Here is a 12,656-nt window from a genome sequence, read left to right as displayed (position 1 = left end):
AATAGATATTCCCCTGCCCCCCACTCAGTATTACAAAAATATGCTTCTTTCTAAAGTCATAAGCTTCTTGCCTCCCTCCCATACACTGAGGAACTGGAGACAACCTTACAAGATGGCTGACAAGAACAGATATTGTCAGATAAATATCACATGGAATTTTCTTTTTGTTACCTGTGAGGTAGCTTGAACCAAAAAGGAAGGGAAGGGAAAAGCATCACCCTAAAGTCTTTGCAGTGCTTCAAAAGCCTTCACAATCTATTTGAACAGTGGTTATATTTGGGCAGAAAAAGTTAATGTGTGTTGTCCATAGGCAATGATCACTCTTATTATACCATTGCCATGGCCCAGTGAAAACTGTCCATTGTATACATCCTATAAGTTTATTTGGAAGCTTGTATACATCCTATGCATGTTTATTTGGAAGCTTGTTCAAAAGCTTTCGACTCCTAAATATGTGGGCCTATCAGTACACATTTACTGAAGGGTTGTAGCTCAGTAGTAAGGCATGCACATTGCATGTTGAAGGGTCCCAGATTCAATCCCTGGTATATCCAGTTTCTGCTGGGAATATTCCCTGCCTGAAATTCTGGAGAGCTGCTGGCTGTCAGTATGAAGAATCATGAGCTAGATCAGGGTTTCTCAAACTTGGGTCTCCAGCTGTTTTTTTGGTACTACAATTCCCACCATCCCTGACCACTGGTCCTGCTAGCTAGGGATGATGGGAGTTGTAGTCCAGCAACAGCTGGAGACCCAAGTTTGGAAACCCGGAGCTAGATGGAGCTGGTCTCACTTGGTGTACGGCGGCTTCTTGGATTCCTATTTGGAAGAAAATCCCACTTTGTTCAATGGGGCTTCATTCAACCCGGGTGGTGTAGTGGTTAAGAGCGGTAGACTTGTAATCTGGTGAACCGGGTTCGCTTCTCCGCTCCTCCACATGCAGCTGCTGGGTGACCTTGGGCTAGTCACACTTCTCTGAAGTCTCTCAGCCCCACTCACTTCACAGAGTGTTTGTTGTGGGGGAGGAAGGGAAAGGAGAATGTTAGCCTCTTTGAGACTCCTTAGGGTAGTGATAAAGTGGGATATCAAATCCAAACTCCTCCTCCTCCTCCCTCATAGGTGTGCTGAGGATTGTAGCCTAAACGAATATGTCATCAAACAAGTATTTAGGAACAGGTGCCAACAGAAATCTAGTACCATGACCACAGTCTTTCCTTTAAAAAAAATCCGCATGCAGGACTAGACCCACACCAATCACATAGAGGTATACACTAAGCAGAAACTAGCACTTATCTAGTAAGGTTGGGAACTTTAGCCCAGCCAGTGCCTAAAGGCACTTCCAGGCTGAGATTTATTCAGGTTGCAGTTGCACTCAGGACCTAGAAGACACACAAGAACTTTGCCAGGTCTCATACTGAAGCTTGCAAGTCCAAATCCCAGGAGGGAGAAATTAAGGTGAGATGAAAAAATAAATAAATAAAAATATGAAGGATTTGCTGTTAAAACCCTCATGCAATTGTGCACCTTTTTTTTTAAGGAAGCATGGGCTTTCATGCCTAGCAAAGCTTCAGTCGAAATTCTTCCCAAATGGAGCACAGAGCAGGACATTTTCCTGAAACTTCTGCCAAATGTTTTAAATGCAGGATTGTGGGTTTCCCACCCACCGCTGTGTTGTCATAAAGTGGAGGGTCCTTTTTGGATCCACTCCAGCAATATAGTATTAGAATATTGAATCTTTAATTGTTTTTTCAGTGGGTTTCTTTCTTCTACAAATCACAATGCCAGTGTAGCTGCATTCGTGTACTTCTACTTACTCTGCATACATAGACCATCTGTGCAGTTCTTGGACTGTAAGACAAGGCCTTCACAGTCTTTCCCCCCATTCTTTGGTGCTGGGGCCATGCATTCCCTCCTGCGCCAGTGGGTACACTCTGTTCCGCAGGTAGACCATTTACTCCACGGTGTCCACCTTCCATCTACTGTTCCAGAAAAAAGTATTAAAAAAAAATCAATCAATTTTGAAGGGGAGGGAGGCAAGAGGCAGAGATGCAAATAAAGACTTGTTTATAAAGTCATTTTTTTAAAAAAAACTAAAAAATCCAGATGCGAATCTGCTGTGCATGAAGAGTGGTACAACATTTGAGAAAGCCGATATTTTATTTATCCAAAATACAGATCATGCAATATCAAGGATATTTATTTTAGTCTGAAAATACTCTGAAGCCTATATTAAAGGGCTTTGTTTCAGTCTCTTTCTGGATCATTTGCCTTATTTGTTTAAGGAACAGCCTAGATTGTGGGGGTACCTAGCTGTAATGAAATCTTACGGTGATCTGAAATTTAATTCATATTGCTCAAGGACAGCAAATTCCACCCAGAAAGCTGCTAGCGTATGTACATATGCAGCCCTTTCTATTCGGCTACTAACACCCGGATTCAGTGGACACTTCCAGATTCCCACTATTTGTTGGGTGGGATTTAACACATCCCAGAAAATTCAGGTTGTGCAAACTCGGGTTGTACAACAAACCCTCTTCCAAATAAAAATCTGTACTTTTTACATCAAAGAAAAGTGAAGGAGAATGTGGTGGGATAAGAATTGCTTACATCACTGCAAACAAATAGGAGGAAATCTAACAGCTAACATTGTATAACACCTCCACAAACTTTGTGCGAACATAAATCATGTTTAACATCCAATATGAAGCGTATATGGAAGCAATCAGTGACTCTGATGTGGTCACTGACTTCATGATAAGATTGAGCCCAACTATCCACAGTGATGACTTTCTGCTTTAACAAATGCTTGTAGTATGAGAAGCAGCAGTCTAATAGCAAGCTGCTGGGCTAACACCTTCATCTTTAGAGTTTGTGTCACTCATTAGATTTAATAAACCTGATTAGCTGCACCATAATTCTCACTTGCCACCCCATCCAAACACACAAGATTTGAGCACAGAGGCAGAAGTGACACTAAATTTCCGACCCTCCTTGACCCCAAAACACTGTTGCCTTTAGGCTGTTTCCTCTGCCAAACATGCTCTCTGTTTCTTTTGCATACTTGGACAACATCAGCAGTATCACAAGCAACTGAAGCACATAGGGAGATGAGAAGTTGGACACTTGCCCTCTCTTTGTCCATCATCTTAGAGCCCTACATAACAGTGCACTAGGGAGAGAGACACAGTGGTCTTTGAGATTTGTAGTATTCCAAGTGCTATTGCTTAGGTTACTACAGCTATCAAGAGCCAGAAAGTCATGGTGAAAGATGGGGAGGTAGACAGACCTCCCCGTCTCCCAATTCTACACATACTACTGCTGTTCATGTTGTCACTGGCCAGGTGTGTGTGTGTGTGTGTGTGTGTGTGTGTGTGTGTGTGTGTTTTCTGGGTCTGATGGAGATAGGTAGGATGGGTCATTTTCAGAGACTTGTGTTGGTTCAGAAAATTATCCAAGTTCTTTCTTTGTGTTTATTTTGTTTTTAGAGGTAGGGGTGGAACCTCAGATTATTTCAAAGTCAATCCCAAATGAGATGTGGAGAGTTTACCAGTCTCTATTTATTCATTATGTTCTTTACTAGTCAATTTATAGATTGCTTACTATAAAAAAAATCTTCAGGCAGTTTACAAAAACAAAATATCTAAAATATGCTTTAAAACAAAATATATCGATAAGTATTCAAAAATGTCAAATCTCTAGTGAGCAGGATATCAAGTCTTTGAGCAAGGTGACCAAAATGTAGCAAGAAGGGGGGAAAGTTCCCCTATGAATGCCCTTGTTTGTCCTGGCAGGTAAAAAAGTCTTCACTCAAGAGCTTAAAATATTGTTTTCAGCTTTACTGCTCAGAATCCTTTTATATACTTAAATTTCAGTTTACTTCCAGAGATTTCAACAGAGCTAAGACTTAAGTCTCTTAAGATTTTGAGCTTTGAAATGTTACGTAAATTGCAAATTACAAAGAACAGAGATGGTGGGTAAGCTTTGTGCAATAATTGGAATGAACCTACTGCTGTTTGCACACCATTCTGTGCATTTATATAACAGAATGAAACATTTACCCGCTGAAAGGGAGGGGAGGGGGGAACAAGAAAACAGTTATCTCCCAAAAGCTTGCTAGAAGAACAAGATGGAAACAAAATATACAGAAGTGGACGGATCAGAGTTATATTTGACATACCTGGACACAATGTGGTACAAGCTATTTTCTGCAAACTTTGGCCTTCACAGAAGGCACCTCCATTGAGTGGAGCAGGGTTGGTACAGGTTCTTGTGCGCTTCTGGGAGCCTTTTCCACAACGGCTGTTGCAGACAGACCACTCTGTCCAGGTCGACCATCCTCCATTGACTGAGAAGACAGAGAAATAGAGAAGGCTCAAAGGCAGGGTATATAAGTCAATGAACACTGAGATTTCACAGGAATCCTAACGCTTTTACTATTTCATGTACTGTGTTGGCCTCTCTTTTAAGCCAGCTATGGTGAATGTTGGAGCTTAATCGCTTTAGTTATCTATACACATGAACTGGTGCTTCTTAAAAGCCTAAGCTCCTCACTCTTATGTATTGCATGCAATTTCCCTTTTGGTTTCCAATAGCCTGCTAAACTCCTCAGTTAAGTGCACTACAATTAGGGTAGTGATTCAGCTGATCTTTATTTCCATCCCAGCTGATATGTGGAACACTGGCACACAATTTATGAATTCTAATTAAATGAATCAGCAAATGCAAATGAGTAATGTATCCCTCCCCTAGTAGATGTACCAACCCTAATTACAAAATTCCTTTTCTAAGGGAGCATTAATTCACAACTCTGTTATCAGTTAACTTTTCTCCCCTTCCCCATTTTAAACAGTGCTTATATGGTGCCAGGCAAAAATATTCCTCTTCTTGCAGGCCTGAGGCTAATTAAACAATCTGTAGCCTTTAAAACTGTGCATGTCGGGGTTGTGTGTGTATTGTTTTAGTTTGTTATTATGGAATATATTTTTACATTTTCATATTGTAAACTGCCCTGTGATCTTTGGATGAAGAGTAATATAGAAATTTAATAATTAGTATAATAATATTAATGCTTACCACATGACAACAGCCTGTTGAGAATTCTGAAGGTTGTCCTGCCTTAAGGCAGAGAAAGCTGAAAATGAATGCAACCACATAGACAGAAAAGGTCTCTTAGTCACCTCTCTTTCTGTTTATAAGTTCTTTATCTCCCTTTATCTCTTCCCTAGGAAGCCTTCAGATTTCTCAACAGCAGAACGCCAGGCTGCTCTCACATGTTGAACGTAATATGGGGTCTAGGCTCTAATTCTTGCAGGCCAAAGGCAGTATTGACTGCATATTCCCACTGGTTCCATTTTTATGCCTTGGTAATGAAATGTGAAAAAAAGCAAGGCATGGGACGTCAGCATTCCACAGTAACAAGAAGAACTAATTTCTTCAGCTCACTGTGTTTTGATTAAAAATGAGATTGTAAGAAGACTCCTTCTGGATCAGACCAAAGACCTACCTAACCTTTGATTTGCACAGTTGCCAACCAGCTTCCCATGGGAAGCCTGCAAGCAGAGTATGAGCACCATCACACTCTCCCCACTTATGTTCTCCAGCAACTGGTTTTCAGATGCACAAAGCCTCTGATACTGGGAATAACTGATATCCAGTGCGACTAGCAAACAAAGCACCATTCTCTACATGCTCTGTTGGAAAACAAAAATAACTCAGTGCACCTTTGCTCTACTCATTCCTGCACCGGTGTCTATCCTCATTTGCAGCATGCCGTAGGTCAAGGGTAGAGAGCATAAGGCCCTCTAGATGTTGCTGAACTTAGCCTCCAACAACCTTGACCACTGGCTTCTGTATAGGATCGAATGGCTGTTTTCCTTAATTCACTGACAGTCTTTGTCATAGAGGTGTGAGCTCATGCAAAAAGTATCTTAGGTAGGCTTATTGGGTTTTCGACTCCAATCCCCTATTCCTCACAGCATTTCAGCAACAGGTGATGAAGTTTCACCTACCTAGTCAAACTCTTTGTGTTTGGAAAGAATAATTATATATGGTGTGTGCTGAGCCTTGCTTCTGTTTCTGCATGCTATTGTGCTCTCCAGCTGAACTATGCTGTGTGCGTCTGTTGGGCCTCCTTTGTATCACAAATACTGCTAATTAGCTGTATTCAACCATTTTCCTCACAGAAAGAGGAATGAAAAGCCCTCACTGTGACTTCACTGAGACAACTGCTTACAATTAAGCGAAACTGCTGCCCTACCTGCAAAATAAAAGTTCTAGCATAATCTGTCTTGTAATTAAACTGATTGTGATAAAAGCAACAAGGATCATCTATGGTACCACTAGAGCTAGGTTTTATCCTCACAATACTTTTCTCACTTTAGTAGACAACAAAGGACAGTTTATACGTACATTGTTCCAGCCACATGGAGCCCACTGGGAAACTTATATGTGGTATGGCAGTTCTGCACTGGGGGCATTATATGTAGGGATGCTTAATAAGTGGATTGCATAGATGGATTTGCCTGGATTTCGTGACGAAGCAGAAAGACTTCATGATTTAGAGGATCAGTGTAGCTTTATGACAACACTGCCATAGAGTTGTGCAGTGAAATTTGAGATGCTGAAACATTTGCCAATTGTCCACATGCTTTGTGTTTGGGGAGGAGGGGAAGAGGGCAAGAACTTTTGTGATTTATCCCATTCCACGCAGTGCTAGTCCAAAAAATAGTTGGTGACAAGGTCTATAGACCAGTTTGGGTCATTTGATCTCTCCATCAAGTACAATCTTTGGTTGGGCAAGTGGCTATTGGAGAAGAGATATCCATTGTGTTCTGCTAGTGTTTTAATGACATTTGATTGCTTTTCAGGATAACTACTCTAATTCAAACTGTTTTAATGGCTCACTAGTGTCACTGTTTTTATGGTTATCTTTGTTTAATCTGCAGATTTTGTTATTTGCTGTTGTTGTTTTAATGCTATTGATTAGCTTAGCCACCTTTAGTCATTTGCAAAAAGGCAAAATATAAATCCCTAAATACACATACACACGTGTCCCCCTTGTCCAAGAAGGCCTTTCCAAGGGATATACATTTTAGCTGACAGCCATGTGATCATATGCATATTCTGCTTGCCAGGTCCTGTAGAGAAATAGCCAGCTGGATGGTACAACTCACTGTATTAATTTGGTAGATCAAGCTGTAGTTTCATTGTGAGGCAAAACCATTTCCCCTTACCATAAACAATGACAGCAGCAGTCGTGCTCTTCCTCTTGGCCACAATGTTTTTGGCAACACAAGTATAATTGGCTGTGTCAGAGAGGCGCGCCTGCTTTATGATCAGGTTGTGGTCAATAGTGATGTAAAAATTCCGGTCTTCAACGGGATCAATCACCTCTTCATTTTTCAGCCACTCTACCTGTTGAGATTCACAGGGAAGGTCAGCAGCCCCTACCATAAATAGCATGCAGTGGGGTTTTTTAAAATTAATATCTATATCAGAAGACTAGAAATGTAGGAGGCTGTTCTACTGAATCAAAAAACTGGTCCATCTAACTCAGTACAGTATTGTCTACATACAGGGCCACCAAGAGACAGAAACAGATGGCACTCTGAGCTTTTGCATATATAAATGTAAGTCAATAGGCCTCCTGAAAAGGAAAATATGAAGCAAAATGTGTAGGGGAACTACTGCATTCCTACCCTGCCCTTTGGCAATACTCTTAGAGTGTCTAGCAATAAAAATGTACAATACAGATAGAATCAAAGAACGTTACAATAAATGATGCATCTTGGCTGAGTGTGCTCACAATGCTATAGGCTTGCAAATCTGCCTCACTCACATATTACATTTGTAGACATAAACCCAAAGCATTTTACAAGTAAAACATCTTGTGTTCAGATGTAAAAACAAGGATAATGTGTGCATAGATTCTACTATATATGCTACAAGCATATTAGCCACAGTTGCAACTTAACACTCCTAATCTTTATACGAACATTTTAAAAAATGTTTATAGACAAACAGAGGGAAATAGTTAAAGATATAGACATGCGTTCTCTAGCTATACAATATTCCATTCATTTCCACTCCAGAGAAGCACCCCATTCTCCCAGAGCTGCCTGAGGTAAGCTAGTCTAGCATAACTTGGCTGAACATTCAGTGGCTTATTTGCTTTTGAACTGAGCATGCTTTAGAGACCCAGGATGGATCAAAGCAGTGCCTTCATGTCACTGGATCATTGGAATTTGTGCCCAGCAATTTAATGAAACGAAGGAAAACAGAAATATTCTCAGCCCCTGGCCAACCCAATGGAACACAGAAGGGTCTCACTACTAATAAAGACCCGGTTTGTCCTGACAAACATCCCCTTTACCCTAAACCATTTGAACATCTTTCCAAGGAGACTGGAAGCCAACGAAGCCTGCTCCATCTTATTTCAGTCACAGAAAACACTATGAGCATATAGGCAGTAAGCCTCTCCCGTTTTCAGTAACACAAAGCCTGATTCATTCCTTGCTAGAACCAGTTAAGTCCCACCAAAGGAATGATTACTCCAAGGCAGGAATATGCATATTTGAACCGAGTGTTCTATCCCATACATGATCATCCCATACATGATCATTTGGTGCGAATGTGCAAAGCCTTGTCCATAGGTAGGCATGCACATCACCTGCAATCCTCACCACTGTGGTGCCTAAAGGCAGCTGAGTAGCTTAAGAGGTGTAGAAGAGGCTAGTTAGAGACTCAGCAGATGTTGGCAGAACTGCTTCCTTTTTCTGACATCTGTACCCAAGGTAGCTACCTCCCTCTGCCTAGTGATATGGTGGGGTGTCCAACAGAATTTAATGAAATGGACTTCTATATAACAAACTTATCTATGATCCTTATTTGTTAAAGAAGGATGATACTTAGTTGTTGTTTACATACTTGTTACCACAAAGTACAAGGAAACCAAAATACTTTGCACACTTTGCTGCAAAAATCATACCAATATAACGACAGTGCTTTTCAAATATGGAAACTAAATACAGAGAAGCAAACACTAATGATGTAACCCAATACATATCTACTTCGAAATAAGTCCTACAGGGTTTGATGGGGCTTACTCCCAAGTGAATGAGTACGAGTACAAAATGAAGTACAAAATTAACTTTATTAAAAAGTACAGTAAAACCAAATACTGCCCATTGTAGATGTAATAATACAGGAAAACTGGCTCAAGGTATGTTGAGAACCCAGATAACGTAAGCACAGCTGCACAAAGCCACAAGAAAGACAAGATGGAGTTGAGATATGGGGCAGAGCCACATAAAAGAAGATGATTGGAAAAACCTCTCTAATGATGTTTGCCATTTTCTCCTGTACCTTAGGCTAACTTCCCTCCTATGGTTCCATCTCTTTCCTAATGTTTCTCAAAATCAAGCCTTGCTATGCCTTCTTCATCAGAGCTCTGTTATAATTTCTTCTAAAATGCTGGATACACACTCAGAGGATAAAAATTCAAACCATTTGCCACTGTTTTATGTGTATAATTTATCATAAAAGACAGGATATTGCATTTTAAGCTCCTTGGGGCTTTGACCAAAACCACCAGATCTACTTGTAGGGCCTTTAAAAAATGAGAGAGCCATAATGCCACTGGTAATAGTACTATATAAGGCAAACAACAATTGCTCCAGATAGAAAATGCACATTGCAATTACCTCAGGAAAATGAAGGACAATTTGCAATAAAAAGTCCTGCTTCATCTATATTTTCACATATTTCAGTAATTTAGGAGCTCCATATTACTATATTTCTATGCTTTATGCTTCTTTAGATTAGACACCCCTGTGATGTCATCAGATTTATATCCTCTAATTTTGGTGCTAATTGAAGCTTCTGTTCTAACAGAACAGTTGTGCCATGGATAAAGGGTTAAGGCCCTACTTACTCAATACCATGGAGCCAATCTGGATCAGGGCCCTCCACAGCTGCTATTTTTAAAAAGAAGGTTATTGCAACTGGTATATATATGTAAATAACACATCTGCTTATGAATCCAGGTTTTCTGACTCTGATAGCAGGATTTCTTTATCCCTACTGTCCTCGTTTGCATGTAACACTGAGCTAAACTATGGCTTAGTATGAATGAGCAAATGTGTGGGCTCCCAAAGAAAACATGGCAGCTGTTTTGGTCCTTTCCTGGCCATTCTGCTGCTGTGCCAAGCCATGGTTTGACTTAACAATGTTTCCTGAATTCATGTTTATGGTTTAACTCTCCCAGACAAATTTTGAGCTGTAAACCATAGGACACACAGCTCACAGTTAGTCTAGAAGAGAGTATATGGAACATGAGCCAGGGTTTGGATGCAACACAAACACAAGCCATAGCTTAACTTAGTGCAATGCAACCACATAACAACCACAGGAGCAAAGCAGCCACAAACTCCCCACTAGGAGCTCACACATTTTCTTGTTTGTGGTAAGCCAATCATGGCTCACACAAAAGGAAACTGAAGAGAGTTTGGATTTGATATCCCACTTTATCACTACCCTAAGGAGTCTCAAAGCGGCTAACAATCTCCTTTCCCTTCCTCCCCCACAACAAACACTCTGTGGGATGAGTGGGGCTGAGAGACTTCAAAGAAGTGTGACTAGCCCAAGGTCACCCAGCAGCTGCATGTGGAGGAGCAGGGATGCGAACCTGGTTCATCAGATTACGAGTCCACTGCTCTTAACCACTACACCACACAGGCTACATCACACTGAAGGAGTTTTGAATGAGAGCAAAATATTAACGTATCTCTCAACCATGCCAAAATTTCATGCTAAAAGATGCATATATATTCTCTCACCCTCCTCACCTACATCTGCAATATGGGAACAATTAGCCCACAAAGGCTAGAGCACCTTTCATGCACAGTGATAACATAATAGATAAGTCACTGAAGCTCCTTTGCTTTTTTGATGCACACCATTGCCCATAAAGAAGCAGCTGTGACACCCACAGGGTCCCAACACCCTAACACCATAAATACTACAGTGCTGCTGCAGAATTTTCACTGTAACAAAACACCTGGATAATTCTTCCAATATGTCAGCCTAAGGAAAATGTGATTGCATGCAACTTCATGCCCTCCCTGTGTGTGAACACACACACACACACACACACACACACACCACACACAGTATTGCTAAAGCATGTGCAATGCTTTCATGACACTGCATTCATAGGGAAGAAATGCACAATCCACTGTGGCAGCAATTTAGAGCACTTTGCACCTTGTAGTTCCTGCTTTCTCTCGCTCACTCTCTCCTACTCCCTGGTGGGAGACAGATGTGTTGTCTCTAATTATTCACTGATTGGCATCGGAAGATATATTAACATAATTGGCACATTTGTTCTAATTAACTGAGGGAACCTGCCACATGTCACCCAACATGAAATGTGAGACCAACAGCCATCAGCAAGGGAGAAAAACCCACAATTGTCACAAGGGCTCCCTTGCATGGCCCTAATCAGGTCTGTAGAACATTTTGAGCAACTGTTTAATGTTAAAATAATGAATTGAGGGCAGGCAAAGCAAATTAGTTTTAGGTTTTGCATAGTCTACTTAAAAGTCACACCAGTTGATTAGGTGGCGTATATTTAATTTTTAACCTTTGAAAATATAAATCTGTATACAAATCATGGACTGTTGCATTCTTAAAAGAAGCACACCTCCTCACAGGAGAAAATGATTTGCCTATCATTTGGGCCTGCTAGAATATACATGCACATCATATAATGAAACCTTATTTTGCATTTAAACTTAAGCACTGAACAATGTCTGGTGGAACGAGCTTTATCAGGATGCGAGACAATTTCAATTAGCTCTTCAAAGGTTTGGCAGTGGGTTTTTCAGGTGCTACCAAGCTTCTAACCGTGCCATATGTCTTTGCGCCACAAACAGCTGCAGTGCACACTTTTTGTGATCATCAATATAATTAGCAATGAAGTGCTTTCTGCCTGCTGCAACCCAGTCCTCCTATCAGCATCAAAACAATTTCATAATTCCATAGGTAGTCATTTTCCAGCCACACTCCTGCTTATAGCATATTAAGAATCAGGGAAGCAGCTTATCCTCATCACCAGGTACAACATACGGAGGCAACCCTCACAGTGTGAAATGATAACAGGGTTTTACTTTGTTATCTGTTCACACAAGCAACAGTTTGGCACCCATCCTGGAAAACAGGACAACCGCTGAGCATGCTCTGTCTTAACTCTAATAAACATGAATTTGCCATTTTCCCTACTAGGTGGGAAAATAGTTATATATATATATATATATATATATATATATATATATATATATATTTAAAGCATTTCTATCCTATCCTTCCTCAGCAGAACTCAAGGCAGCTGACAACAACAAATTAAAACACTAACAAATATAACACAGCAGACTAAAAAAACATTGAGGGAGTTAAAACTGTTACTAAAATTAATTTCATCATCACAGCTTCCAACAAGCTAAAGGAATTCATCAAAGGATCTTACTGGAAGGAACAGTGAGAAAGTACAGCTGGTAAAGGCAACTGGAACCGGGTTAAGAGCTGATGAAGCAGGAGAGACATGCAAGAAAGGTGTTCATACATCACATTCAAAAAGTGTATAATCTGAGCATCTGCGCACA

The 12,656-nt window shown here is 40.6% G+C and overlaps 1 protein-coding gene across 3 annotated transcripts in view; it reads right to left on the bottom strand.

The window, feature by feature from the left end:
• UNC5C (unc-5 netrin receptor C) overlaps positions 1-12,656 on the bottom strand; it is a 342,182-nt gene that overhangs the window by 79,898 nt on the left and 249,628 nt on the right. For 2 of the 3 annotated variants that reach the window (XM_081020744.1, XM_081020742.1), the window contains exons 5-7: positions 7,230-7,410; positions 4,175-4,342; positions 1,812-1,976 (exon numbers count right to left, since the gene is read on the bottom strand). In XM_081020744.1, coding sequence (XP_080876870.1) covers positions 1,812-1,976; positions 4,175-4,342; positions 7,230-7,410 — 514 coding nt within the window. The remainder of the gene's footprint in view (positions 1-1,811; positions 1,977-4,174; positions 4,343-7,229; positions 7,411-12,656) is intronic. The other variant, XM_081020743.1, reaches the window with a different exon arrangement.

This window comes from Podarcis pityusensis (genome assembly GCF_964106645.2).
Source record: "Podarcis pityusensis genome assembly, chromosome: 9".
NCBI lineage: Eukaryota > Metazoa > Chordata > Lepidosauria > Squamata > Lacertidae > Podarcis > Podarcis pityusensis.
The sequence above is the reverse complement of the archived record's forward strand: the minus strand, read 5'-3'. Positions and strand labels throughout refer to the sequence as shown.